General features: G+C 49.0%; 1 protein-coding gene across 5 annotated transcripts in view; it reads left to right on the top strand.

The window, feature by feature from the left end:
- The window catches only part of LOC139537068 (spectrin beta chain, non-erythrocytic 1-like), an 84,719-nt gene extending 62,592 nt beyond the window's left edge, over positions 1–22,127 (top strand). For 2 of the 5 annotated variants that reach the window (XM_071337929.1, XM_071337931.1), the window contains 35 exons: positions 1,477–1,568; positions 1,975–2,055; positions 3,205–3,320; positions 4,324–4,436; positions 4,511–4,698; positions 4,868–4,985; positions 5,346–5,504; positions 5,912–6,214; positions 6,936–7,089; positions 7,291–7,685; positions 7,804–8,067; positions 8,338–8,549; positions 8,892–9,029; positions 9,359–9,578; positions 9,754–10,290; positions 10,379–10,672; positions 10,819–10,965; positions 11,079–11,342; positions 11,472–11,702; positions 11,799–11,888; positions 11,984–12,274; positions 12,404–12,534; positions 12,693–12,897; positions 13,120–13,494; positions 13,813–14,057; positions 14,170–14,308; positions 15,180–15,264; positions 15,399–15,595; positions 15,729–15,841; positions 15,942–16,017; positions 16,399–16,488; positions 17,336–17,511; positions 17,792–17,986; positions 18,083–18,125; positions 18,217–22,127. In XM_071337929.1, coding sequence (XP_071194030.1) covers positions 1,477–1,568; positions 1,975–2,055; positions 3,205–3,320; positions 4,324–4,436; positions 4,511–4,698; positions 4,868–4,985; positions 5,346–5,504; positions 5,912–6,214; positions 6,936–7,089; positions 7,291–7,685; positions 7,804–8,067; positions 8,338–8,549; positions 8,892–9,029; positions 9,359–9,578; positions 9,754–10,290; positions 10,379–10,672; positions 10,819–10,965; positions 11,079–11,342; positions 11,472–11,702; positions 11,799–11,888; positions 11,984–12,274; positions 12,404–12,534; positions 12,693–12,897; positions 13,120–13,494; positions 13,813–14,057; positions 14,170–14,308; positions 15,180–15,264; positions 15,399–15,595; positions 15,729–15,841; positions 15,942–16,017; positions 16,399–16,488; positions 17,336–17,511; positions 17,792–17,986; positions 18,083–18,125; positions 18,217–18,435 — 6,696 coding nt within the window. In that variant the 3' untranslated portion in view covers positions 18,436–22,127. The remainder of the gene's footprint in view (positions 1–1,476; positions 1,569–1,974; positions 2,056–3,204; positions 3,321–4,323; positions 4,437–4,510; positions 4,699–4,867; positions 4,986–5,345; positions 5,505–5,911; positions 6,215–6,935; positions 7,090–7,290; positions 7,686–7,803; positions 8,068–8,337; positions 8,550–8,891; positions 9,030–9,358; positions 9,579–9,753; positions 10,291–10,378; positions 10,673–10,818; positions 10,966–11,078; positions 11,343–11,471; positions 11,703–11,798; positions 11,889–11,983; positions 12,275–12,403; positions 12,535–12,692; positions 12,898–13,119; positions 13,495–13,812; positions 14,058–14,169; positions 14,309–15,179; positions 15,265–15,398; positions 15,596–15,728; positions 15,842–15,941; positions 16,018–16,398; positions 16,489–17,335; positions 17,512–17,791; positions 17,987–18,082; positions 18,126–18,216) is intronic. The other 3 variants (XM_071337930.1, XM_071337932.1, XM_071337933.1) reach the window with 3 other exon arrangements.
- The last annotated feature ends 2,382 nt before the right edge of the window (positions 22,128–24,509 follow it).

Below are 24,509 nucleotides of genomic sequence, written 5' to 3' on the forward strand. Positions count from 1 at the left end.
CAATCCCAGAACAACAGCAAAGGACCTTGTGAAGATGACAAAAGTATCTATATCCACAGTAAAACGAGTCCTATATCGACAACCTGAAAGGCCGCTCAGCAAGGAAGAAGCCACTGCTCCAAAACCGCCATAAAAAAGCCAGGCTACGGTTTGCAACTGCACATGGGGACAAAGATCGTACTTTTTGGAGAAATGTCCTCTGGTCGGATGAAACAAAAATAGAACTGTTTGGCCATAATGACCATTGTTATGTTTGGAGGAAAAATGGGGAGGCTTGCAAGCCGAAGAACACCATACCAACCGTGAAGCATGGGGGTGGCAGCTTCATGTTGTGGGGGTGCTTTGCTGCAGGAGGGACTGGTGCACTTCACAAAATAGATTGCATTATGAGGAAGGAAAATTATGTGGATATATTGAAGCAACATCTCAAGACATCAGTCAGGAAGATAAAGCTTGGTCTCAAATGGGTCTTCTAAATGGACAATGACCCCAAACATACTTCCAAAGTTGTGGCAAAATGGCTGAAGAACAACAAAGTCAAGGTATTGGAGTGGCCATCACAAAGCCCTGACCTCAACCCTATAGAAAATTTGTGGGCAGAACTGAAAAAGCGTGTGAGAGCAAGGAGGCCTACAAACCTGACTCAGACCAGCTCTGTCAGGAGGAATGGGCCAAAATTCACCCAACTTATTGTGGGAAGCTTGTGGAAGGCTACCTGAAACATTTGACCCAAGTTAAACAATTTAAAAGCAATGCTACCGAATACTAATTGAGTATATGTAAACTTCTGACCCACTGGGAATGTAATGAAGGAAATAAAAGCTGAAATAAATCATTCTCTCTACTATTATTCTGACATTTCACATTCTTAAAATAAAGTGGTGATCCTAACTGACCTAAACAGGGAATTATTACTAGGATTAAATGTCAGGAATTGGGAAAAACTGAGTTTAAATGTATTTGGCTAAGGTGTATGTAAACCTCCGACTTCAACTGTATATGACTAATGTGTAAATCGTATTTTTGTTGTCTCTTGGTGTCTTTCCTTTATTACTCTGTTTAATTTAATGGAATCGTTCTTACTGTTCCATACTTTGTCATGTATTTGTACAATTTATGTGGAGTTAATGGGGACCCTAAGAAACGTAACTAAACCACCATTCTGTAGTATTCTGGGACGACTGTGGTTTCAGATTATGTAAATATTCTAATGATATTTCAGCGCTCAATTTTTTTCTTCTCCTTAAAAAAAAAGAAAGACATAATAATTACATAATTACAAAAAAAATTCTAATGAATCGGCCCTAATCTCTGCTCTCTTGTTAGACTGATTGGATTGAGATTTATCATCAAACCTAATACAAAGCTGCATGTGAGACTGATTTCAGTGAAGTTTGAATTACCCAGAGAGAGAGAGAGAGCTGGCTGAAGTGTTCAGTAGGCAGTGTGTCTGAGGGTACTCTGCTCTGCTAACAGATCCAGGACATCAGTGTGGAGACTGGGGATAACAAGGAGAAGAAGTCTGCCAAAGAGGCCCTGCTTCTCTGGTGCCAGATGAAGACCGCTGGGTGAGAAGGGGGAGAGTGAGAGGGGGGAGCGAGACATGTTCAAGGATGTGCAAGCAATGTGAATGTATGATAGAAGTGAAATGATTAGAGATTTGAAGAACGTTGGGTTTCGAGAGCTTGGGACTATAAGGTTCAAAATGTAGATATTGACATAGCCTTGTTTTGTTCAGTGTTGTCCACTTTATATAGTACTCGAACTACCACAATTCATGTTCAGTTCAAAAGAATACAAGAAACATTTCTGACACCGTTCAAATGAATTAGGGTTCGGCGATTTTAAAGCCAATTATCTCAGAATCATATTTTTGCATATGGAACCTTATCGTCCCATGTTCTCGGTTTGTCAACATCAAAATAGCCTAGGTACTGTGTCGATGATTAATGAGTTGTGACCATGTCCCTGCAGGTACCCCAACGTCAACGTTCACAACTTCACCACCAGCTGGAGAGACGGCCTGGCTTTCAACGCCATCGTGCACAAACACAGGTCAACGCCCTTCCCCTTTGTCAATGTGGCCTGTCGCACTGTATGAAATGCTTCAGTCACTCATTTCAACAGTAGGCGCTGACATTGTCCATCACCTGACACGCTTTGTGTGTGTTGTGATATAATCAGTCTGTCCAATACCGTAGCCTGTTTTACTTGCAGTGCGTTTGAGAAAGAGGCTACCTGTTATGGCACACAACCTCCCTGGGGTGACTGTGTCCCCGTTCTCTATTTGGGTTTGACCCTCTTTTCAAACCCACTACAGTTTGGATAAGTGGATACAAATAAATTGGAATAAGTTGACCTAGATAACAGAAATAAAACCCCACTGGTTTAGCATGCAAGGCCATGCCTGGGTGACTCAACGCTGCCCACTGCTGGTGGCTCCTACTGCGTTACAGTGGGAGACAGGCCTCTAGAGCGTCGGGCCTCGAGAGCGTCTGGCCTTAACATGACTACAACTCTATAACAAATGGAAGACAATGTATTATTCTCATCATTGACTCTTTATTTCTCACCTGAGGCTCAAAGTACGAGCAGATTTGAAATATTCTCTGAATGTGCTACAAGGCAATCATGTAAATTCTGTCACTGCCCTTTTTTCATATCTGATCCTATTCAAAGTGGAGCTGAGGGAGTGGAAGGGATGATTAGAACTGCTCTGAAGAAACAATGTCGACGTTGACATGGTCCACACTTACCGTAGAACTCACAGAATCATGGTGACATGTTGATAAAGATGCTATCTATCAGTCAATTGAAATACATTCATTAGGCCCTAATCTATGGATTTCATATGACTGGGCAGAGGCGCAGCCATGGGTGGGTGTTGGAGGGCATAGGCCCACTGACTTGGCAGCCAGGCCTACCCACTGCAGAGCCAGGCCCAGCCAATCAGATTGAGTTTTTCCCCACAAAAGGGCTTTATTACAGACAGAAATACCCCCCCCCCCCCAGGCGATCCCGCCAAGTGAAGAAGCCGGATGTGGCGGTCCTGGGCTGGTGCGGTTACACGTGGTAGTGAGGCCGGTTGGACGTACTGCCAAATTCTCTAAAATGACATGAGACCAACACTTGTTGGGTTTTATATTTTTGTTCAGAAAATATGCGATTCCTTTCATTAAAAGCGACACCTGTGTTCCCTTCCAGACCGGACGTGATTGAGTTTGACAGCCTGAAGCGGTCCAACGCCCACTACAACCTCCAGAATGCCTTCAACATAGCAGAGAATAAGCTGGGCCTCACCAAACTCCTGGACCCAGAAGGTGAGTATGGTCAGAGCTCTGAGACATGGGTTGAGTTGTGTGTGCCCTCTGCCTTCCCCCAATGGCTAATGGCCACCAAGACTGTGCTCCTGTCCTGTACCGGGATAGCTGGACGTGGTGTGTGGGGAGGGAGGATTACTGGAATGAATTAAAGCTTAAGTGAGAATAGGTGCCGTGTGGTCTGGCTGGACACGGGGCAGGGCTTAATGATGCCCTCTGACATCACAGAGGAAGTCCATACATGGTGAGGGGTTGGCAACGCTCCAGGGCCATCAATCAGGGCAGATTTAGAGAAGAGCACCTTGTGTTTAAGTTTTAATTGACTGGGTTGAGATGGGAGCTTGTATGGGTGTCTGTGTGTGGGCGTGTCTGTCTGTGTGTGGGCGACTGTGTGGGTGTGTCTGTCTGTGTGTGTGTGTGTGGGCGTGTCTGTCTGTGCGTGGGCGTGTCTGTCTGTGCGTGGGCGTGTCTGTCTGTGCGTGGGCGTGTCTGTCTGTGCGTGGGCGTGTCTGTCTGTGTGTGGGCGTGTCTGTGTGTGGGCGACTGTGTGGGCATGTCTGTGTGTGAGCGACTGTGTGTCTGTGTGGGCGACTGTGTGTGTGTCTGTGTGGGCGTGCCTGTGTGTGTGTGTGTGGGGGCGTGCCTGTGTGTGGGCGTGTCTGTCTGTGTGTGTGGGGGCGTGTCTGTCTGTGTGTGTGGGGGCGTGTCTGTCTGTGTGTGGGGGCGGGTCTGTCTGTGTGTGTGGGGGCGTGTCTGTCTGTGTGTGTGGGGGCGTGTCTGTCTGTGTGTGTGTGTGGGGGCGTGTCTGTCTGTGTGTGTGGGGGCGTGTCTGTGTGTGGGGGCGTGTCTGTCTGTGTGTGTGGGGGCGTGTCTGTCTGTGTGTGTGGGGGCGTGTCTGTCTGTATGTGCATGCAGAAGTGTGTGAGAGGAAATGTGGAGCACAGTGAAAGGATCAAGTGTAAATGTACTTCAGTGCTGAAGTATTGGCTGTCTCTCTTTCCAGATGTCAACGTTGACCAGCCGGATGAGAAGTCCATCATCACCTACGTGGCCACCTACTACCACTACTTCTCCAAGATGAAGGCCCTGGCTGTGGAGGGCAAGAGGGTTGGCAAGGTGGGGTACAACGGCTGTGTGTGTGGGCCTGTTACTGTTCTTGGGGCCCATCTTACCCCTTCTCTCCCTCCCAGGTGCTGGACTATGCCATTGAGGCTGACCAGCTGGTTGGGAACTATGAGAGCCTGGCGTCAGAGCTGCTGCAGTGGATCGAGCAGACCATTCTGACCCTGAACGACCGTCAGCTGGCCAACTCCCTGAGCGCCGTGCAGAACCAGCTGCAAGCCTTCAACACCTACCGCACCGTGGAGAAACCCCCTAAGTAAGACGGGGATACACCGCTGGGGGGAATTTAAGAACTGGGATGATGTTCTAGATTAGAACATAAATCTCAAGTGAACAGATATACATTTTCCAGCAGGTTGGAATCATAACTGCACGTATTCCATGGTAGGTTAGGTGTCTGACCTGGCTGTGTTGGTGTTCCTCAGGTTCACAGAGAAAGGCAACCTGGAAGTGCTGCTGTTCACCATCCAGAGCAAGATGAGAGCCAACAACCAGAAGGTGTACATGCCCAGAGAGGGCAAGCTCATCTCTGACATAAACAAGGTATCACTGTCACTCTATTGTCCACCCACAGGGCGATGGGGGGGGCACACGGCACCTGGGGACAGACACGCCCCCACACACCTTTAGTCCAATGGCAAGAAGTTTCTACAGATCAAATTGTTAGGCCCCTCCCCGTTTGTTCCATTTGCTTCCGTTTGTGGTTCTGTTTGGTTCCTAATGAATACACCCTCTGGTGACACTGATGCCTTGTATCAAGGTGCAGTTACTCCCTGTTTAAATGCATGACTAGAGTAGAACGTTTAATAAACACCAGTTGACCCTACAGCCGTCTAGGATCATGAATAACACCCCTGGTTTAAGAGACACCTCCGACTTGCTGTGTTCTGATTGGCTCTGCAGGCGTGGGAGCGCCTGGAGAAGGCGGAGCACGAGCGGGAGCTGGCGCTGAGGAACGAGCTGATTCGCCAGGAGAAGCTGGAGATGCTCGCCGCTCGTTTCGACCGCAAGGCCGCCATGAGGGAGACCTGGCTGAGCGAGAACCAGCGGCTCGTCTCTCAGGTGACACACACACACACCCTTGACCTTGAATTGGCAATGTGTTCAAACTGGGAAGGCAGGTGACAAAGGATGGCGGTTATATTGTCTGTCTGTCAGTTGTCCACAGCCCAGAGATAACAGTAATCGTAGGTGATGGTTGTGATGACTTTATTTTGATGGAGTGGACAGGCTTAGCGTCCTGCTGTCCTGCAGACAAGCCACTCTAATTATCTCAGTGAGGCAGGGGGGGGGATTATCTACGCTTATTCAGTAGCTTTATCACTGTCATAATTGCTACTGTCATGAGGTTATTAAACAGGCTACCGTTGTATGCATTTGAACACGCTGACCATTTCGATCACAGATAATTTCATGACCAATGCACACGTTGACCTCTTCTAACCTCAATCTGTCCTCTTGTCCCTCAGGACAACTTTGGCGTGGACCTGGGAGCGGTGGACGCCGCGACTCGTAAACACGAGGCCATCGAGACGGACATCGGGGCGTATGGGGAGCGCGTGGCGGCCGTGGAGGCGGTGGCCAGGGAGCTGGAGGCAGAGAACTACCACGACGTGCGCCGTGTGCTGGCGAGGAGGGACAACGTGCTGCGGCTGTGGGAGTACCTGAAGGAGCTGTTAGCCGCTCGCAGGGAGAGACTCAACGCACACCGAGACCTGCAGAGACTGCTGCAGGAGATGAGATCCATCATGGACTGGATGGGAGAGATGAAGGTATTGGAACATAGCAACACACCCGATATTCTCCCGGTGTAGAAAATGCACACTTGGTCATGCTGTACATCTCACACTATCAACCCTGCATGCCAGTCCAAACTCAAATGACTCCTTTCAAAATGGCGGCTACTCCTGGGTGTGATGGGTTACAGAGGTTGACTGAGGTGGTCCTGACTAGGAGAGTCTGACAGTATATTCTTAGCTCTTGGCCTCAGCTGATTCCCTTTCCCCTGCCTACCGTAAAGGGGATACTTCGGGAATTTGGGCAATGAGGCCCTTTATTAAATGCCGCTAATGAGATGCTAATGGCAGGGAGCATTAGTAAAAGACATAGCTGCAGCAGTCACTAAGAGATATAGATTAAGTCAAGGCGTCAAAAACGTAAATGAGGGGCCAGCTTTTGTGCCGACTGATAAGTGAGACTTCATCTTTAGAAAACAGAGCGCTCATTTGGGTTTGATGAGGTGAGGCTCTCTGAATCCCATTACCATCTCTCTGAGGCGCAGTGACTGCTAGTAGATAGCGCAATGACGAAGTCTATGGGTAACGCCAGTTAGCATTGGCTCGCGAAACTACCTCTAACTTCCTTCATACTGGACACAGAGACAAAAATGGTATCGACGAGTTCGTCTGACTCTGGCGAAGTAGATAACTACTTGCAATCCAGACATGGTGAGTGAATGTGTTTCTAACCTCTTCCTGCTCTGTGCTCTCTCAGGGTCGTCTGCAGTCCCAGGACAGTGGGAAGCACCTGCATGATGTGGAGGACCTGCTGCAGACTCACAACCTGGTGGAGGCAGACATCTCAGCCCAGGCAGAGGGGGTCCGCGGGGTCCAGGGAGCCGCTCAGCGCTTCACCTCGGACCAACAGGGTGAGACTACAGACCCCTCACTAATATACACTCGACAGTCAGTTACTGTGTACGTGTGATTATGGTAACGATGGCGTTCAACGACTATGCACTCTGCAGCTTTCATGCATCACGTAACTTATGAGGAGGAAGGAATTTATACATTTATTTGGATGCCTCTTCACCAATAACCATTTAGCTAATTCTCCTTATCTCTCTCAGTCTACAAACCGTGTGAGCCGGCGCTGGTGGGAGAGAAGGTGTCTCTGCTGGGCCGGGCCTATGAGGAGCTGGGCCAGCTGGCTGGGGAGCGGAGGGTGCGCCTCGAGGAGTCACGGCGCCTCTGGCAGTTCCTGTGGGAGCTGGGAGAGGAGGCGGCCTGGATCAGAGAGCAGGAGCAGATCCTGGCTGGAGGAGACTGTGGCCGCGACCTCGCCTCCGCCCTGCACCTCCTCAGCAAGCACGAGGCCTTCAGGGACGAGATGGCAGCCCGCTACGGCCCTCTGGGCAACAGCATCGCTGCCGGACAGACCCTGGTGGAGGAGGGACACATTGGAGCCCCAGAGTGCACTGAGAGGATCGGGGACGTCCGCGCTCAGTGGGCACACCTGGAGGAGGTGAGCAGGCAGGGGAAAGGAGGTAGACCGTTCTGGAAAGAGCGAATGAATTGATCGATTTCAGAAGTGGTTCCTCTTGTTTTATATGCTGATTCCTTCTCTCCCCCTCCGTCCCCAGACGTCCCAGCTGAGGGAGCAGCAGCTGAAGGAGGCGGTGGCCCTGCACCAGTTCCAGACGGACGCCAACGACATGGAGGCCTGGATCCTGGAGACGCTGCGCCAGGTGTCCAGCCAGGAGGTGGGCCACGACGAGTTCTCCACCCAGACCTTGGCCCGCAAGCAGAGGGAGGTGGAGGAGGAGATCCAGAGCCACCGCACCCTCATCGACTCCCTGCACGAGCAGGCCCTCAGCCTGCCCCCGGTCCATGCAAACTCCCCTCAGGTCAGTTACCCCTGGAACAGCATATCAACCAACACTCATTAGGCTAGTGCACCGTGCTGTTTCTCCCTCTATTGCGCTCTCTCTCTCTCTCTCTCTCTGACACACACAAACACTGGTCCATACATATTACATAAAGACTCTCCATGTCTCCGATTTTAAGTGAGACATATTTTATTTATCGCTCCCATTTTGTATTCCTTGACTTGTTATTGACTCTGCTCGGAGGGGCGTCCTCTGACTGAGTGGTTGTTGCCGTCTGGCTGTGTGTAGGTAGAGGGACGTCTGCCTGCCATAGAGCAGCGTTACCACGAGCTGGAGGCCCTGTCTGCGTCGCGGCGTCAGGCCCTGGAGGGGGCGCTGGCCCTCTACCGCATGTACAGCGAGGCGGGCGCCTGCCAGCTGTGGGTGGGGGAGAAGGAACAGTGGCTGGACGGCATGCAGATCCCCACCAAACTGGAAGACCTGGAGGTGGTGCAGCAGAGGTGAGCTGGGGAAGGGAGGAGTGTTCCAACGATGGGTTAGGAAGGAAGAGGTGGTCTTTAGGCAGTGATTTAAATAGCCTTTTCATTTGGTATTGATCTGTGTACTCTGATCATTGTGCTTCGTTAAGTGGAGTGGATATCAAACTGAATCTCTCCTTTTTTACAGTACAGATGTAAATTCTGGTCATTTTTTTGTGGAATGGCAGAACAACGTTTGGGGGATAGAAGCTCTTCCTATGATAATATTTCCCTTCTAATCTCCATTGTAGAGACTAAGCAATGGAAATATGAGTGGGAACATGGGACAGAGTGTTGAATGTACGTCCCTGTGTGTGTCTGCAGGTTCGAGACCCTGGAGCCTGAGATGAACAACCTGGGGACTCGTATCTCTGATGTCAACCAGGTGGCCCAACAGCTGCTGGGATCAGACAACCGCAGCAAAGAGCAGATCCACCAGACGCAAGACCAGCTCAACAACAGGTTAGTAGTACTCAACATGATGCCTCTCAGACATCCAAATACACAGCCCAAAACAAGTACTTTTATTTGAATGGTTATTTGTAAGAACCAAATAGGCTACCAAATTGTATTTGAGAGTATTTTCAAATACCTGGGAGTGTTTTTGACTCGGTGTATTTCTTTTCAAATAAAATATATCTGAATACTTCAAGATATTTGAAATAGTATTTGAACCTATGTCTGATACTCACATGAAAAACACATAATACCCTCTGATGCATAGCCAATACATTGTATGAAGTGAGCACTGGAAACAGGTCATTGAGACTTCCCCTTGCTCTGGTCCCCAGGTGGAAGGAGTTCCAGCGTCTGGCGGACCAGAGGAAACATGCCCTGGAGTCGGCCCTCAACATCCAGAACTACCACCTGGAGTGTAACGAGATCCAGAGCTGGATGAGAGAGAAGACCAAGGTGATCGAGTCCACCGAGAGCCTGGGCAACGACCTGGCTGGTGTCATGGCCCTGCAGCGCAAACTCACCGGCATGGAGAGAGACCTGGAGGCCATTCAGGTACGGCGGGGAGACGGGTCAAAGGTTATGGAGGTGGACAAAGTTAAACCACAGCATCAGATAATGTTTTATAGCGATCAGTTGAGTCATTAACTGGTTCACGTCAATACTTTTGTATCATTTTATGCCATATGATGTTGGTGACACCATTTGTTTATTTTCTATATCTTTTCAGGGTAAGTTGGACGACCTGAAGAAGGAGGCAGAGAAGCTGGCTGAGGAGCACCCGGACCAGGCAGAGGAGATCCATGCCCACCTGGGGGAGATCCAGGAGGTGTGGCAGGAGCTCAACGCCACCATGAAGCGGCGTGAGGAGTCTCTGGGCGAGGCCAGCAAGCTGCAGGGCTTCCTCCGGGACCTGGATGACTTCCAGTCCTGGCTGTCCCGCACGCAGACCGCCGTGGCGTCCGAGGACATCCCCACCTCGCTGCCAGAGGCTGAGGGCCTGCTCTCCCAGCACGAGAGCATCAAGAACGAGGTGGACAACTACAAGGAGGACTATGAGAAGATGCGGGCGGTGGGTGACGAGGTGACCCAGGGCCAGACGGACGCCCAGTACATGTTCCTGGCCCAGAGGCTGCAGGCGCTGGACACCGGCTGGCAAGATCTGCGCCGGATGTGGGAGAACCGCCACAGCCTTCTGGCCCAAGCCTTCGACTTCCAGAGCTTCCTGAGGGACGTCAAGCAGGCTGAGGGTTTCCTCAACAGCCAGGTGAGGACCAGGACACCAGTGGAGAAGAATCAAACACATCTATTGTCTATCTCGATGATGTTACTAATAGTTCTCTCTCCTTCTGTAGGAGTATGTGCTGTCCCACACTGAGATGCCCTCCAGCCTGCAGGGGGCAGAGGAGGCCATCAAGAAGCACGAGGACTTCCTGACCACCATGGAGGCCAGCGAGGAGAAAATCACGGGCGTGGTAGAGGCCGGACGCCGCCTGGTCAACGACCTTAACGCCAACTCTGACAAGATCCAGGAGAAGGCCGACTCCATCCAGGAGAGACATCAGAAGAATAGGGAAGCTGCAAATGAACTCCTGTCTAAACTGAAGGACAACCGCGAACTTCAGCATTTCCTGCAGGACGGACAAGAGGTACGAATCGCCAACTGTTACAATAATGATGGTGTCATTTTATTGACACTGTTTGTCTTGTAGTAAAAATATATAAAACCGCAGTCAAAGCAGTTATCCTGAGGCACATGCATTGAGTAATATCATTCTCCTCTCTCTCTCTGCAGCTGACTCTGTGGATCAATGAGAAGATGCTGACTGCTCAGGACATGTCGTACGACGAGGCCAGGAACCTCCACAGCAAGTGGCAGAAACACCAGGCCTTCATGGCTGAGCTGGCCTCCAACAAAGACTGGCTGGATAAGATCGATAAGGTAGGATCATAAAACTATTATACGACGAAAATAATAAGTGGAAAAAGCAGTCCGAAAGATGTGGGTGCCAGTATTTATGCTTTTTCTGACCCCTTTCCCCATGCCCCTGTTAGGAGGGCCAGGCCCTGGTGACAGAGAAGCCAGAGCTACAGCCTGTAGTCCAGCAAACTCTGGAGGGCCTGCAGAGCCAATGGGAAGAGCTAGAGAACACTACACGCACCAAGGCTCAGTGCCTCTTCGATGCCAACAGGGCGGAGCTCTTCACCCAGAGCTGCTCTGCTCTGGACGTGTGGCTGAAGAACCTGTCAGGGCAGCTTCAGAGCGACGACTTCGGCAAGGACCTGACCTCCGTCAACATCCTGCTCAAGAAGCACCAGGTGGGTGACATTACACCGCCGAAGACAGTTCTCAGTTGTCATACTCCTTACTCCTGTGACCATTTGCGTGGAGAAGTGTCCGTATCGAAATGAAAGCGTAATAACAAACATCCCTGTGTGTGTGTGTAGATGCTGGAGCACCAGATGGAGGTGCGTGAGAAGGAGGTGCAGTCGCTGCAGTCCCAGGCGCTGGCGTTGTCCCAGGAAGATGCTGGTGGGGCCGTGGTGGAGGTGGACTGCCAGCAGAGACGTGTCACTGACAGCTTCTCCCAGCTCCAGGACCCCCTCAACCAGAGGCGGCAGCTACTGCTGGCTTCCAAGGAGGGCCACCAGTTCAACAGAGACCTGGAGGATGAGATTGTGAGTGGGACCCACCTGACTCTAAATACAGAGATGTTGTACAGAATCATCATCGTCGTCTTTTAATGCACTTCCTCATGTCTGTCGGTCAATTAGCTATGGGTGAAGGAGAGGATGCCCCTGGCCACATCCACCGACCATGGGAAGGACCTGTCCAGTGTGCAGCTGCTCATCAAGAAGAACCAGGTACACAGACGAGAGAGGAATTTTAGGGAAGAGTCTGGACAGTAGGAGGGAAAAATAATGCAACACTGCAACACCTTTTTTGTTTTGTTTTCCAGACTTTGCAGAAGGAGATCCAGGGCCACCAGCCCCGTATTGATGACATCCAGACCCACCGCAGGGGGATGTCCCCAGGGCAGGAGGAGATGGACGGGGAGAGGCAGTCTGCTCTGGAGGGCCGTCTGGCGGAGCTCCGAGACTCCTGGGCCCAGCTCATCGCTGAGACGGACGAGCGCCACGCCCGGCTGGTGGAGGCCAACCGCGCCCAGCAGTTCTACACCGACGCTGCCGAGGCCGAGGCCTGGATGGGAGAGCAGGAGCTACACATGATGTCAGAGGAGAAGGCCAAGGTGAGAGGAGAGACAGGCGGAAGTTGAGCTCTGTCTGTCATAATGGCGTCTATTGTGCGCTCTCTAGTGCTGTGTCCCTGGCTTAATGGTGCTAACTCCATCTCTGTAATGTGTGTGTGTGTGACCCAGGATGAGCAGAGTGCTCTGGTGATGGTGAAGAAGCACCAGACGTTAGAGCAGACCCTGGAGGACTACGCCCAGCCCATCCACCAGCTGGCCAACAGCAGCCGCACCATGATGACCAGCGAACACCCAGAGAGGTGAAGGGCACAGGGGTTAACGAGGGGGTGGGGGGAGGGCAGTTAAAAGCTAAGTACATTAAACTAATGCCACTTCACAATAGGATTTAACTACAGCCACAATGTCTCAGTCATTACAACTGGCCTGACTCACTCACATATATATTCCCTGCTGTTAGCGAGCGTATCAACCTACGGCAAGCCCAGGTGGACAAGCTGTACGCAGGGCTGAAGGACCTGGCTGAGGAGCGGCGTGGGCGTCTGCAGGAGAGGCTGAGGCTGACCCAGCTGAAGAGAGAGGTGGACGACCTGGAGCAGTGGATCGCAGAGAGGGAGGTGGTGGCTGGATCCCATGAGCTGGGACAGGACTACGAACATGTCACCGTGAGTGGCTTTCCTTTCACTTCCTCATACGTTCAATTATGTACTAACACAACACACACACACACACACTTAGTAACACAACACACACACACACTTAGTAACACAACACACAGGCACTAATTGCTCACCGACAACTTTTTCTTTCTTCTGTCAGCTACCTTTTTAAGAAGTATGACGATAACCTGGGATTATTATCCATATTTAAACCTCTTCTCCTCTCAGATGCTGCGGGACAAGTTCCGCGAGTTTGCTCGGGACACCAGCACCATCGGCCAGGAGCGCGTGGACGGCGTTAACGGGCTGGCCGATGACCTCATCGAGTCGGGTCACCCTGAGAACGCCAGCGTGGCGGAGTGGAAGGACGGTCTGAACGAGGCGTGGGCCGACCTGCTGGAGCTGATCGACACGCGCACCCAGATGCTGTCCGCCTCCTACGAGCTGCACCGCTTCCACCAGGACGCCCGCGAGGCGCTGGGGAGGGTCCGGGAGAAGAAGGAGGCGCTGCCCTCTGACCTGGGGCGTGACCTCAACACCGTCCAGCACCTCCACCGACAGCACACCGCCTACGAGCATGACATCCAGGCCCTCAGCGGACAGGTAGGCCGCTGCTCTTTTAAACTCCTGGCTGCACAATGAATTTCCCTTCGGGACAATAAAGATATTGAATTCAATTGGATGAACTCGGCACCATACCACCAGTGTACAGGGATACTTACAGGAACACCAGTGGGAGAAATAATGTCATTACACACACTTTTGCACACCATCCCACAGTGGAATATTAGATTTAGTGCATTGTGAGGGCTGCTTTTCAGACTCGTACTGGGGGCTATCAGAAATGTGTCAGAGCACATGAGGTGGCAGGTTCATGGTTTTCAGGATCCCTTCTGAGCCGGCTGCCTCCTCCAACCCCAGGTGAACCAGGTGCAGGACGACGCGGCGCGGCTGCAGAAGGCCTACGCCGGGGAGAAGGCCGAGGAGATCCACCGGAGTGAGCGCTCTGTCACTGAGGCCTGGGAGGGTCTGCTGGGGGCCGGCCAGGCTCGCCGACACGTCCTGCTGGACACCGTGGAGAAGTTCCGTTTCGTCAACATGGTGCGTGACCTCATGCTGTGGATGGACGGGGTCAACCTGCAGATCGACGCCCACGACAGCCCCAGGTGAGACCTGACCTTGCCTCTGTTCTGTCATCGTTGTTCTCAATGTTTTTATTAAGGTTTTACGCTGAATTTCTGTCGTCGTCGTCGTCCCCATCCTCTCTCTCTCTGTCAGGGACGTGTCCTCTGCAGGGTTGGTCATAGCCAACCATCAGGACATCAAGTCTGAGATCGAGACCCGGGCAGACAGCTTCACCACCTGCAATGAGATGGGACACTCTCTCATCAACAACAACCACTATGCAGCTGATGAGGTATGGGCCATGTCACCGTTACGTCACATACTGGACACCCACATTTGGATTTAGGGATTAGGACAAAAGCAAATGTAAAAGGTGTGTTTATGCAAATCAAATTAAAAAAAATGCTACGTGAACGACAGGTGTAGGCTAACGGTGAAATGCTTACTGACGAACCCTTCCCAATGATGCAGAAAGAAAAATATAGAAAAATAATAACACGAGGAATAAATACACAATAAGTAATGATAACATGGCTATATACTCTTGGTACCAGTACCGAGTCGATGTGCAGGGGTACGAGGTAATTGGGGTAGATATGTACATATAGGGAGGGGTAAAGGGACGACTAGGCAACAGGATAGATAATAAACCGTAGCAGCAGCGTATGTGACGAGTAAAGAGTTGGGGCAAAAAGGGTACCGCTTGCCAGGCGGAAGCCGAGAGAACAGTCTGTGGCTTGGGTGGTTGGAGTCTTTTTCCGGGCCTTCCTTTCACACCGCCTGATATAGAGGTCCTGGATGGCCGGGAGCTCAGCCCCACTGATGTACTCGACTGTCCGCACCACCCTCTGTAGCACCATGTAATCGAGGGCGGTGATATTCCCATACCAAGCAGTGATGCAGCCAGTCAAGATGCTCTCAATGGTACAGCTGTAGAACTTTTTGAGGATTTGAGGGCCCATGCCAAACCTGTTCAAACTCCTGAGGTTTCTTCACAACTGCGCGAGGACCATTTGAAGTTGTTAGTCTTACTGACGTTGAGGGAGCGGTTGTTCCGGCCCCACACTGACCAGGCCTACCACCGTCGTGTCGGCGTTGTCCCAGAGTGTGTATTGCAGCTTGTTCATGTAATGTTACTGACATGCCTGTTGGCTATCCCATAGATCCTGGAGAAACTGGACCAGCTCCAGGGCAAGAGAGATGAGATCAGCAACAAGTGGCAGGACAAGATGGACCACCTCCTGATAGGTATGTGGACTTCAGGGTGTTTTTTAAATGTATTTATTTATTTTGCGTTTGTCTGTTTTAACACGTGTGTTAGTTAGGGTGTTTGCTCGTGATCTTTTCATGGTTACTCATTTATTTTCTGGTTTCTGTCTCAGTTCTGGAGGTGCTGCAGTTTGGCCGGGATGCGTGCGTGGCAGAGACATGGCTGGCAGGCCAGGAGCCCCTGGTGCGGGGGGCCGAGCTGGGCTCTAACGTGGACGAGGTGGAGAGCCTGATCAAACGCCACGAGGCCTTCGAGAAGCTGGCCGCCGGCTGGGAGGAGCGCTTCACCCTGCTGGAGAAACTCACCACGGTGAGGAGGATGGGGGGGTTGCAAATGGGAAGATGGTGGGTTGGCAGGAGTTGGGAGAATGCATGTACTTGGCGTTGTTAGGAAGGTAGGGTAACGTCTCCTGAACAGCCACTAACCTGGGCTTCCATTTCAGCTGGAGGAGCAGGAGATCCAGAGGAGGGAGGAGGAGGAGAGGGCGAGGCGAACCCCCACACCACCCCCGACAGAAGAGGTGGCCCCGTCTGAGGCCGAAACACATGATGCCAGGTAAGACTGGAGGGACTCCTAGTAACCAGAGAAATTTGAAGCCCCCCCCCCCACATCCCCCCCTCGTTCTAAAGCTCATTTCCCCTTCTGTGTAACCCAGGACCAGCCTAGACCAGACCACACTGAACCAGTCAGTATCAGTGAATGGAGTCCACAGCTACCAGGACACCTCCCAGGTGAGAGAGGACATTGAGACATACTGTATCTAATCAAAGGTTCTTACTTCCTGTTTAATACACTCAAATTAAACTACTGACTGAAATAATTTTTCCATGTTTTATGTCTTGTTCCTCTTCGTGTTGTCCTGTTCATATGTTTGAGGAGATTTGAATGAAAGATTTTAAATGTTCTAAGTGTGAGAGAATGTTACGTCTTTGACATGACTGAAACCAAGCCTGTATATGTTCAACGTGAGTCCGTTTCCCCGTTTATGATGTGATTGTGTCCCTTTGTCGTGCGTGCGTCAGGGTCTGTTTCAAACGCGTTAGCACAGGGTAGCATGCTATCTCCTAGCACAAGGACTTCTTAACAATGACTTGTTGCGTCTTTACCTGCAGTCGTTATCAGTATCATCAGTGTCAGTGGAAAAGAAAGAGAAGTGTGAACCTGTCTCTAAACCTGTGTCTAAGCCAAAGCATCCGCTGCGCGTGAGTACCTATCCTAGCCCTAGCCTAGCTTCCTCATCCCATCCCCCCCATCACCGCCTGCGCTCAGCTCCTGCAGTACCTCAGCATGACCTACTAGAGGGCGCCATCGTCCTGTCACTGCCATTGCTTTATTTGATTTTGAAGATATACAGTCCCCGCAGCTGTTGAGGCAGTCATGCCTCACACAGATTCATGATATCATTTGGTGTCAGAGGCTCTCAAACCTTTCTTGGGTGCTGTTCCATTTGTACCCATCTTCAAAATGACCAGCACATGAGTGTTTGTAAGGGTAGTTTCAGTTCCAAGCTATTGTTAGTATGAGGTGATGAGGGTTGTCCCTAGCTGGCAGGTCCCTGGGTGGGCTGTGCCTAGCTTGGTGGGGTTGTTTTGAATGGGGTGTTAGTAGGAAAAGTTTTTAAAAATTACGAGAGGAAATGTTGATTTCCTTTCAAATTGAATTTGATGTTTTGCCAGGAAACAAAGATAACAATGCCACACCCCCTCTATAAAAAGCAAGCGTGTATCTTAGCAACAGTATGAGAAGGCTTTCTGCTGCGTTTGCCATGTTCCAGTAAGGCTGTGAGTGACATTCAGACGATGACCCTCCTCCTGTGGGGTTGAAGCTGTTCTCCATGTGTCTGTCGTCTGTTAACGTGTGTCTGTGAAGTCCTGTATGTGTTTTTTGTCCATCCTTTTCAAAGCTACCGTCTAGTGCATGTGGATATGGACATTTAGCTGTGGTCTCGTTTTGTCAAGTTGGCGTTTTGTCAAGTTGGCGCAATACATGCATGGCTTCTAGGAATCGTTGTGGCCATGTGTCCTGACTGCCCTGTGTCTTGGATGACAGGGTTCTGAGTCCGACTCTGTGAATGGTCCGGGGAGAGACAGCGGGCTGGCGTCTTCACGCCTGGACCCGTCTGCCACGCTACCCAGCAAGGGAGATGACGCTGGCACAGACGCCATGGAAGGCCTGCTCTACCGCAAGCAGGAGATGGAGACCCACGCCAAGAGGGCAGCTAGCAGGTGAGATACCGCGACGGGAGTTGGGCAAGGGGGCATGGAGGGGCGTCTTGGAGTGAGCGTGTACCCTGAAGGGTAAATGGAGAGCTCTAGGTTATATAGACTCCGTCTGTTGAAGTTTGGGATTAATACGATCAAAAACAACACCAACAACATAAGTTAGATGTAGGATTTTTGGAGTGTCTATTCTTTTGATGAAGAAAATAGCCTTTTGTGTGTCGCCATGAACTCTTTGATGTCCCTAACCTTTTCAGGCGCATGCCTGCATGCCTTCCGCCAACAGCTTCTCTCTCTCTTCCCATAGGTCCTGGCAGAATGTGTACTGCGTTCTGCGTAAGGGCAGCCTTGGCTTCTACAAGGACCAGAAGAGCGCCTCCAACGGGATCCCCTACCACGGAGAAGTCCCCATCAGCCTGGGAGAGGCTGTGTGTGAGGTGGCGCACGGCTACAAGAAGAGGAAACACGTCTTCAAGCTACGGTGAGAGAGAGGAAACACGACGGTTTGAATAGAGAATAGTCTTGTAAATAAAATTGTGATGTGCATCTATACTGACCCGGCTTTTCTCTTGTGCAGGCTAGGGGATGGTAAGGAGTTCCTGTTCCAAGCTAAAGATGAGGTGAGTGTCACATTTCAACCCAAACAAGATTCTGATGCTCCTCTGGTGTTTTCCTCCTCCTGAGGACTAACCCTGCGTTTGTCTGTCCCAGCCGGAGATGGCCTCGTGGATCCACTCCATTCATAGCTCCATCCCAGCAGGGGGGTCAGGAGACCGCTCCCCCGGAGGCCCCAGGGTCCTGAGCCGAGCCATGACTATGCCCCCCATCTCCCCTAGCTCAGCGGAGGCTGCAGGGGTCACCATGCGCAACAAGGAGGGCAAGGAGAAGGACCGCGAAAAGAGGTTCAGCTTCTTTGGCAAGAAGAAATAAAACGTCTGGAGAATAACAACATCAAGGAAAATGATATTTGTCGAAATTCCACCAAACTGAAACGGGCAGAAAGGAAAACAGTCTTGTGGCATAAACGCATCGCTCTCAGCCTTGGTCCTGAGGAGTTTGTCAACAACTATGTGGCACACACAGAGCTTGCTCTTTCTCCCTCTCTTTTTCCATTTGTCTTCTCTTTCCCTCTATCGCTCTTTCCCTTTCTCACATTAGATTCATCCTACCAATGTAAGCCATTGTCTATAGCGTCAATGGCATTTTCAGACAAGAAGCTGGGTTTGTTGATCAGTCACACTAATAAGAACTCTTTGACCTCATCGCTGGGGGGAACCAAGGTGTTTGTGGGGAGATGAGAGGCAGGGGTGGTTAGCATTGGCAGAGCCAAGAGGCTATGAGGCCCCTAAGAGTCAATTCTCTTCCATTCACCCACATTGGATTCTGTTTTAAAATTAGTTCTTCCTCAACCAGTTTTTAGATGGGTAATATGCTCTAATGCTGTTTTACCAATAAAAGAGAGCCCATGGACCACGGTAGAGGGTGCTGTCCCCTCACGTCCCCTCTCCCAGTCTCTCTCTCCCCCCCTCCTTGGGAAGGACCACATCATTTTTGGGACGTTGGCGTTATTAACGTTACCAATAATTATTGTTATTATAATTATTATTTATCTTTTTGCTGTTGCAAGCTTGAGGGGGATAAAAAGGAAGTTATTTAAAGAGTATGTCAGTGGATGTATTGAGTCATGTTGCGAAACAACAATTTGGTTTAATTCACGGGACCACGTTGGTCTCGTTTCTGTTTGTATCGTTTTCAGTTTGAGGTGGGTTTTTTCTTTTTAAGAAAGCTCAGTAAATTTTAGCAGTGTGCAGTTAAGTGATTTTCACCAGTGCAGAATGATAGATATATTTGTGTGGTGGTTTTATTTTAACTTGGAATTGTACCTGTTTGATTTTGTTCTTCTGCGGGATTATTTCTCCTTTGATTGTGAGTTTCCTTGTTTCTTTTTGAAGCAGAGAGGTTTAGTTTTCTAGTGAGAGTTGTGGTGCTGTGGGTTTTGCACGTTTCTGTTCTAAATCAGACGTGTCCAGTTGGATGCTGCTTTTCTGACTTCACACACAGGTAAACACACACACACACAGATAAACACTCACTTAAATAAGTTGTTGGGATGGCTTTCTAGAAGTATTCTTAAAATGTAGATGACAATATGCTAATGAATGAATTAAACGTTCCTCCTAGATGGTTTCAAGACTTCCGTTTCACTCTTCCCTCACCACCTCCTGTCTGTTGTTTTGGTATGTGATGGCAGAGGGGCACGTTAACACTGCCAGTGCCAAACACTAGAGAGGATTGTAAGCAGAAGCACATCCATGTGGCATGGGGGGTCATTACAGGTGGGTTAGGGTCGGGGCGCTGAGGGGGGATGATGAGAGTAGAGGATCAGAAGGTGATGTGCTGGACGAGGGAGAGGACGAGTACTGAGCCTTACTGCAGCCCACAGACTTAAGAACCCTTTATTAGCCCAGTCGTTCCTTGAATAGCGCCTAATCACAAAGGGAGCTTTTTCACTCACGTAACAAATCTCCGAATGTGCCCCTTGGCGTTGACGCGGCGTACGTCTATGGATTCTGTACCCAGGTACCGTAGGGCACATGGAGACAGGCCCAGCCGCAACAGCGATTGAAGGAAGTGAAATGCAGGCAAAGCTCGGTTGGATTGGAAGAGGCGTAACCATGGATCGCTTTCCTCACTTGATGGTAAACGATAGAGAGAATAGACTTAAGGTGTTTTGCCGGAGAGCTTTGAGCTCCTCCGTGTGTGGCATGACCTCATGTAGGATTGTACCTGTATGTGTCTCATTGTTGTCTCCAATTCTCACCTAGTTAGATTTTCTAGGTACATGAGATTTCCCCGTAAGCGTTGTATGGCATGATACCATGAAGCCCATGCTGTGGAGGGTGGAGTATTACACAGGAATGCACAGGTGTATCATTAGCAGTTTGGAAAGAATTCACAAATGGGCAAAAAGAAAATGGTTAAATGATATTAAATGACAGTAAAGATGACTTTGATACGTAGATAGGGAGTCCTGGCACAGTGAGTGATTTTATTTCCTTGTCTGAGACGAGTGGAAGTTTTTCCTGTATAAGACGGCTCTAAACATGGCAGAATCCTGGAGCCTCAATTCTTGCGGGCAATGGTCTGTTACTCAATGATAGGCTTATCTGGGGTGAGGGTGTGGCGTATCAAAGCCCTGTTAGGTTATTGTATGACCGATGGCTCACCCTAAACCAGAGATGGAAAGAACAGGTGGCTGGCTAAGTGTCAGAAATGTGCAGCTTTCCAACAGGCAAGACTATTGAACTATTGGCCTTTCAGTCCAATACAGTTGGTGTGATTTGGGGTAAATAAGTAAGAGTTGACCCATAATACCTGAGGCTGTAGAATATGCAGTTGACTGCTTTGTCTGCCTTGATTTGTATCCCAGCTGTGAGCCTGAGCTATTGGTCTCAGCCGAATGCACTGAGCTGAACCTCTGGCTCCTTAATCACAGTTCAAAGCCCTCTGACCTGTTCAATGAGGCAACAAATGAAAAAGGTCAGCGATGCTCCGAGTAGAACGGAGTGAGCCTTGCTCTGTCAATATTCACTGTGACAAACTACTACCAGGGCAGCCAGTGCTGGATCGGCCACAGCACTTCAACAAGTAGCTTGTGTAGCCCTCTACTGGGCGCACTGCTCCCACAGTGACCCAGTTGAAGACACGAGCAGGTTCCCCAGGCCCATTTGAGGTCTCTGAAGATGAGTCTAGCGCTGTATGTTCTAGTATAACTTCTTATGAATGTTTATGGCTCAGAAGGTGAGTTGGCCAAATTGGTCATGTGATGCAAAAGGACATGTTACTTGGAGCCACTATTTCACATACTTTACAAACATACACACTACCTTTCTCTCCTCTCTCTGTCTGTCTCGCTCTCACACACACACACACACACACTCTGATATACAAAGGTAGAATGACTCTGGCCTTCCAGCCAAGCAGAAATATGTGGAGCTGGTTGTGAGTTGGTTCCAGACTTGGGTTGTTGTTCAGTCTCCGTGTGTTACTGGTGAGCTTTGACCAGAAAAGGATTGTATTATTGAGGGTGTTGAGAGAGGGTTTTGGGGGGTTTTAAAAGTTAAAGTGGAACAACTAAAAAGTTATCGTGGTCTCTTATTTGAAGAGGAAACGAAATGCAGTATAAATTAACCAGAGGACTGATGGCAAATTTGAGCTTCCTTTTTCTAGAGTTAGACAGCAGATGTGCTGTCTCGCGGGGTTCTTGTACTTTCTCATCCAGTGGTCTGATCTGTTCTGCAGCGTTTGATAAGCCTGTTCACCCACTCTCATTTCGAATTTCTTTGAAGAATCTAAGTTCCTTCTTCTGTGACTTAACTAATTCCGAGTTAATACCACTGCTATGATTTATTATTATTGCTACTGTTATTACTACTACTGTTACTCCTGTTACTTATTACTTTAACTAGAACTGCTGTCCATTTTTCAGGTATGTGTCTGTAATACCAGACCCTTCCACAAGATGTCAGTGTGCAGTGGAGCATTTTCATTACAGATTGAAAATAATGTTTGTTGACTTGTATCTTCATATTAGGAATAATAAAACATGGTTTAAAAGAAAACAACGAAGTACAGCTGTGGTGTTATTTCTTATTTCTGTCATTTTGTTGTCGGTGATCATCACGGTGTTTTGATGGTAGTAGATTTCTCAAAAGTTATCCACGTGTAAAAAGCGAATGTATTCTATACAATTGTGTTCGTGGAGTTATAGTCCCTGAGCTCTTCCGTGACCAGCCTGTGTGGAAAGGGGTGGACAGGGTCTGTGTGGAGATGCATAGTGCCCAGGTGAGGCTGACAACTTCTGTAACCGAAATAGCAGTTATTTTTGATTGGGTGTGCATTCTGTGCTATATACAAGCTCAAAGTATTGGGACAGTGACCTATTTTGTTGTTGTTGTGGCTCTGTACTTCAGCACAAATATCATACCCACAAGACATGCTAACCTCTCAATACATAACGGGAGGTTAGCATTTTTGGTGGGGGTATGATATTTGTGCATCTAACTTTATCACTCATCATTATTCACGATTTCGTTCAGGATTATCCATATTCATGGCAGCATCCACATTAATGTAGAAGTGTTTAGAAACATGATATTCTTATTTACAATAGAAGTCGCTACAAAATGACACTACATTATTTACCTTTAACTTCTTTTGGCCACAGAATTATCTGAAACACAACCAAAACAAACAGCAAATGCATCAAGTCACAAGCTTGATGTAGTCATTGTTTGCTTTGAATATGGGACCAAATTCTTAACTTTTTAGTACTTTAATACACATAACTGAATTTGTTCCAATACTTTTGGTCCCCTAAAATGAGGGGGTCTATGTACAAAAAGTGTGGTAATTTGTAAACAGTTCACCTCAAATTAAATCTGACATTCTACACTTTAACCTCCTGGTCATTGTATCATTTCAAATCCAAAGTACTGGAATAGAAAGCCAAATCTACTGTATAAAAAAAAAAATACAAATAAAATGGGTCACTGTCCCAATACTTTTTTAGCTCACCATGTATTTCTTCTGATTGGACTTTGGTAAAACCAAAGTTGTCCGTGTGCTTTTAAGGTGCAGACCTGGAAAAATAGTCATATCCTTTAAGCGTATGACGCAGACAGCAGAGGGAGGAAAGGGATTTGGGATATATCCTGTTTTACGTTGGCTGGACTGGAACAAACAGCTCTGTAAAAAAAATTTTTTTTTAAAGTACTTATTACTCTTGATTTTCTTTAACTTGGCTGCACATTCCCTGCTCCGTGTACTCTTGTAGTGGTGTCTGGAGCACTCAGATCATTTTCAATGCACGTCAGAGTCCCAGGTTAGAGGTCTTTATCAGCTGAACTGTTGCTCTTCGCGGTCTTCTCCACAAAAACCTCCAATAGAAACGTCCTACTGCAGGTGTTTGTGGGGAAGAGCAGGAGCTGAGTTTGTTTGATCATAGTTACAGTAGTAGTAGGGGTCTGTATAAGATGTCAGCTTGCTCAGTTGATATCTTCTTTAACTCTACCAATAGACCAGTGTTCATTAATTGGACGATTTCTATTTTGATTAAGCAAAATAGAAAGCATTCTCTGCTTCATAACTCTAATGCAAAGAGGAGGCTTAACGGCGTGTACATGGTGTGTTGTAAGAGCTTACGGGCATGATATAAACTAATCTAAATAGTAACGGTCGCTTTTCCATCTTCATTCTTTCTGTTAAAGACGTGTCAATGGCCATAACGACCTCAAATAATCAAGTGCCTTGGAAACTAGCTACAATATACTGAGGGACATTTAAAAGAGCACAGCCCCCCTTCATTTAGCTCCCCACTTTATAAACCTATCAATAGCCTGTTACCCAGCGACCGTTAAAGCTCCTAGAGAAAAGACAAGGAGGTCACAGTGCTTTCGAAGCATTCAGCGCTCCCAAGAAAATTGTCTTTGGCATGTTAGCCTACTGATCAGAAAAGATAGATCCTGAGAGGACTGAAGCTCAGGCTACCTCTTGAACACAGATTGGTGAACATTCCTAACATCTGGGCTGTATTTAGAGCTGTATGGAAAGGAGGAAGGGGAAAATACAATAGGTAGTCTGCCCTTATCCGGAAAAGAGCTGTTCCCTCTCTACAGCCTTGTTAGTAGGCCTCTTCTCAGACTCTTTAACTAAACCATGTGTAGGCTACCCTCATATTGTATGGACAGCTTTGTTTTTACACATTATGAAATCTTTCAAAAATGGCCTGCACATGCTTTGGTAGAAGTTCAGATGTCATTCAGGGCTCCCGAGTGGCGCAGCGGTCTAAGTCACTGCATCTCAGCGCAAGAGGAGTCACTACAGTCCCTGTTTCGAATCCAGGATGTATCACATCCGGTTGTGATTGGGAGTCCCATAGGGCGGCGCACAATTGGCCCAGTGTTGGCCGGGTTCGGCCGGGGTAGGCCGTCATTGTAAACAAG

The sequence above is a fragment of the Salvelinus alpinus genome, chromosome 13, assembly GCF_045679555.1.
Source record: "Salvelinus alpinus chromosome 13, SLU_Salpinus.1, whole genome shotgun sequence".
Taxonomy (NCBI): Eukaryota; Metazoa; Chordata; class Actinopteri; order Salmoniformes; family Salmonidae; genus Salvelinus; species Salvelinus alpinus.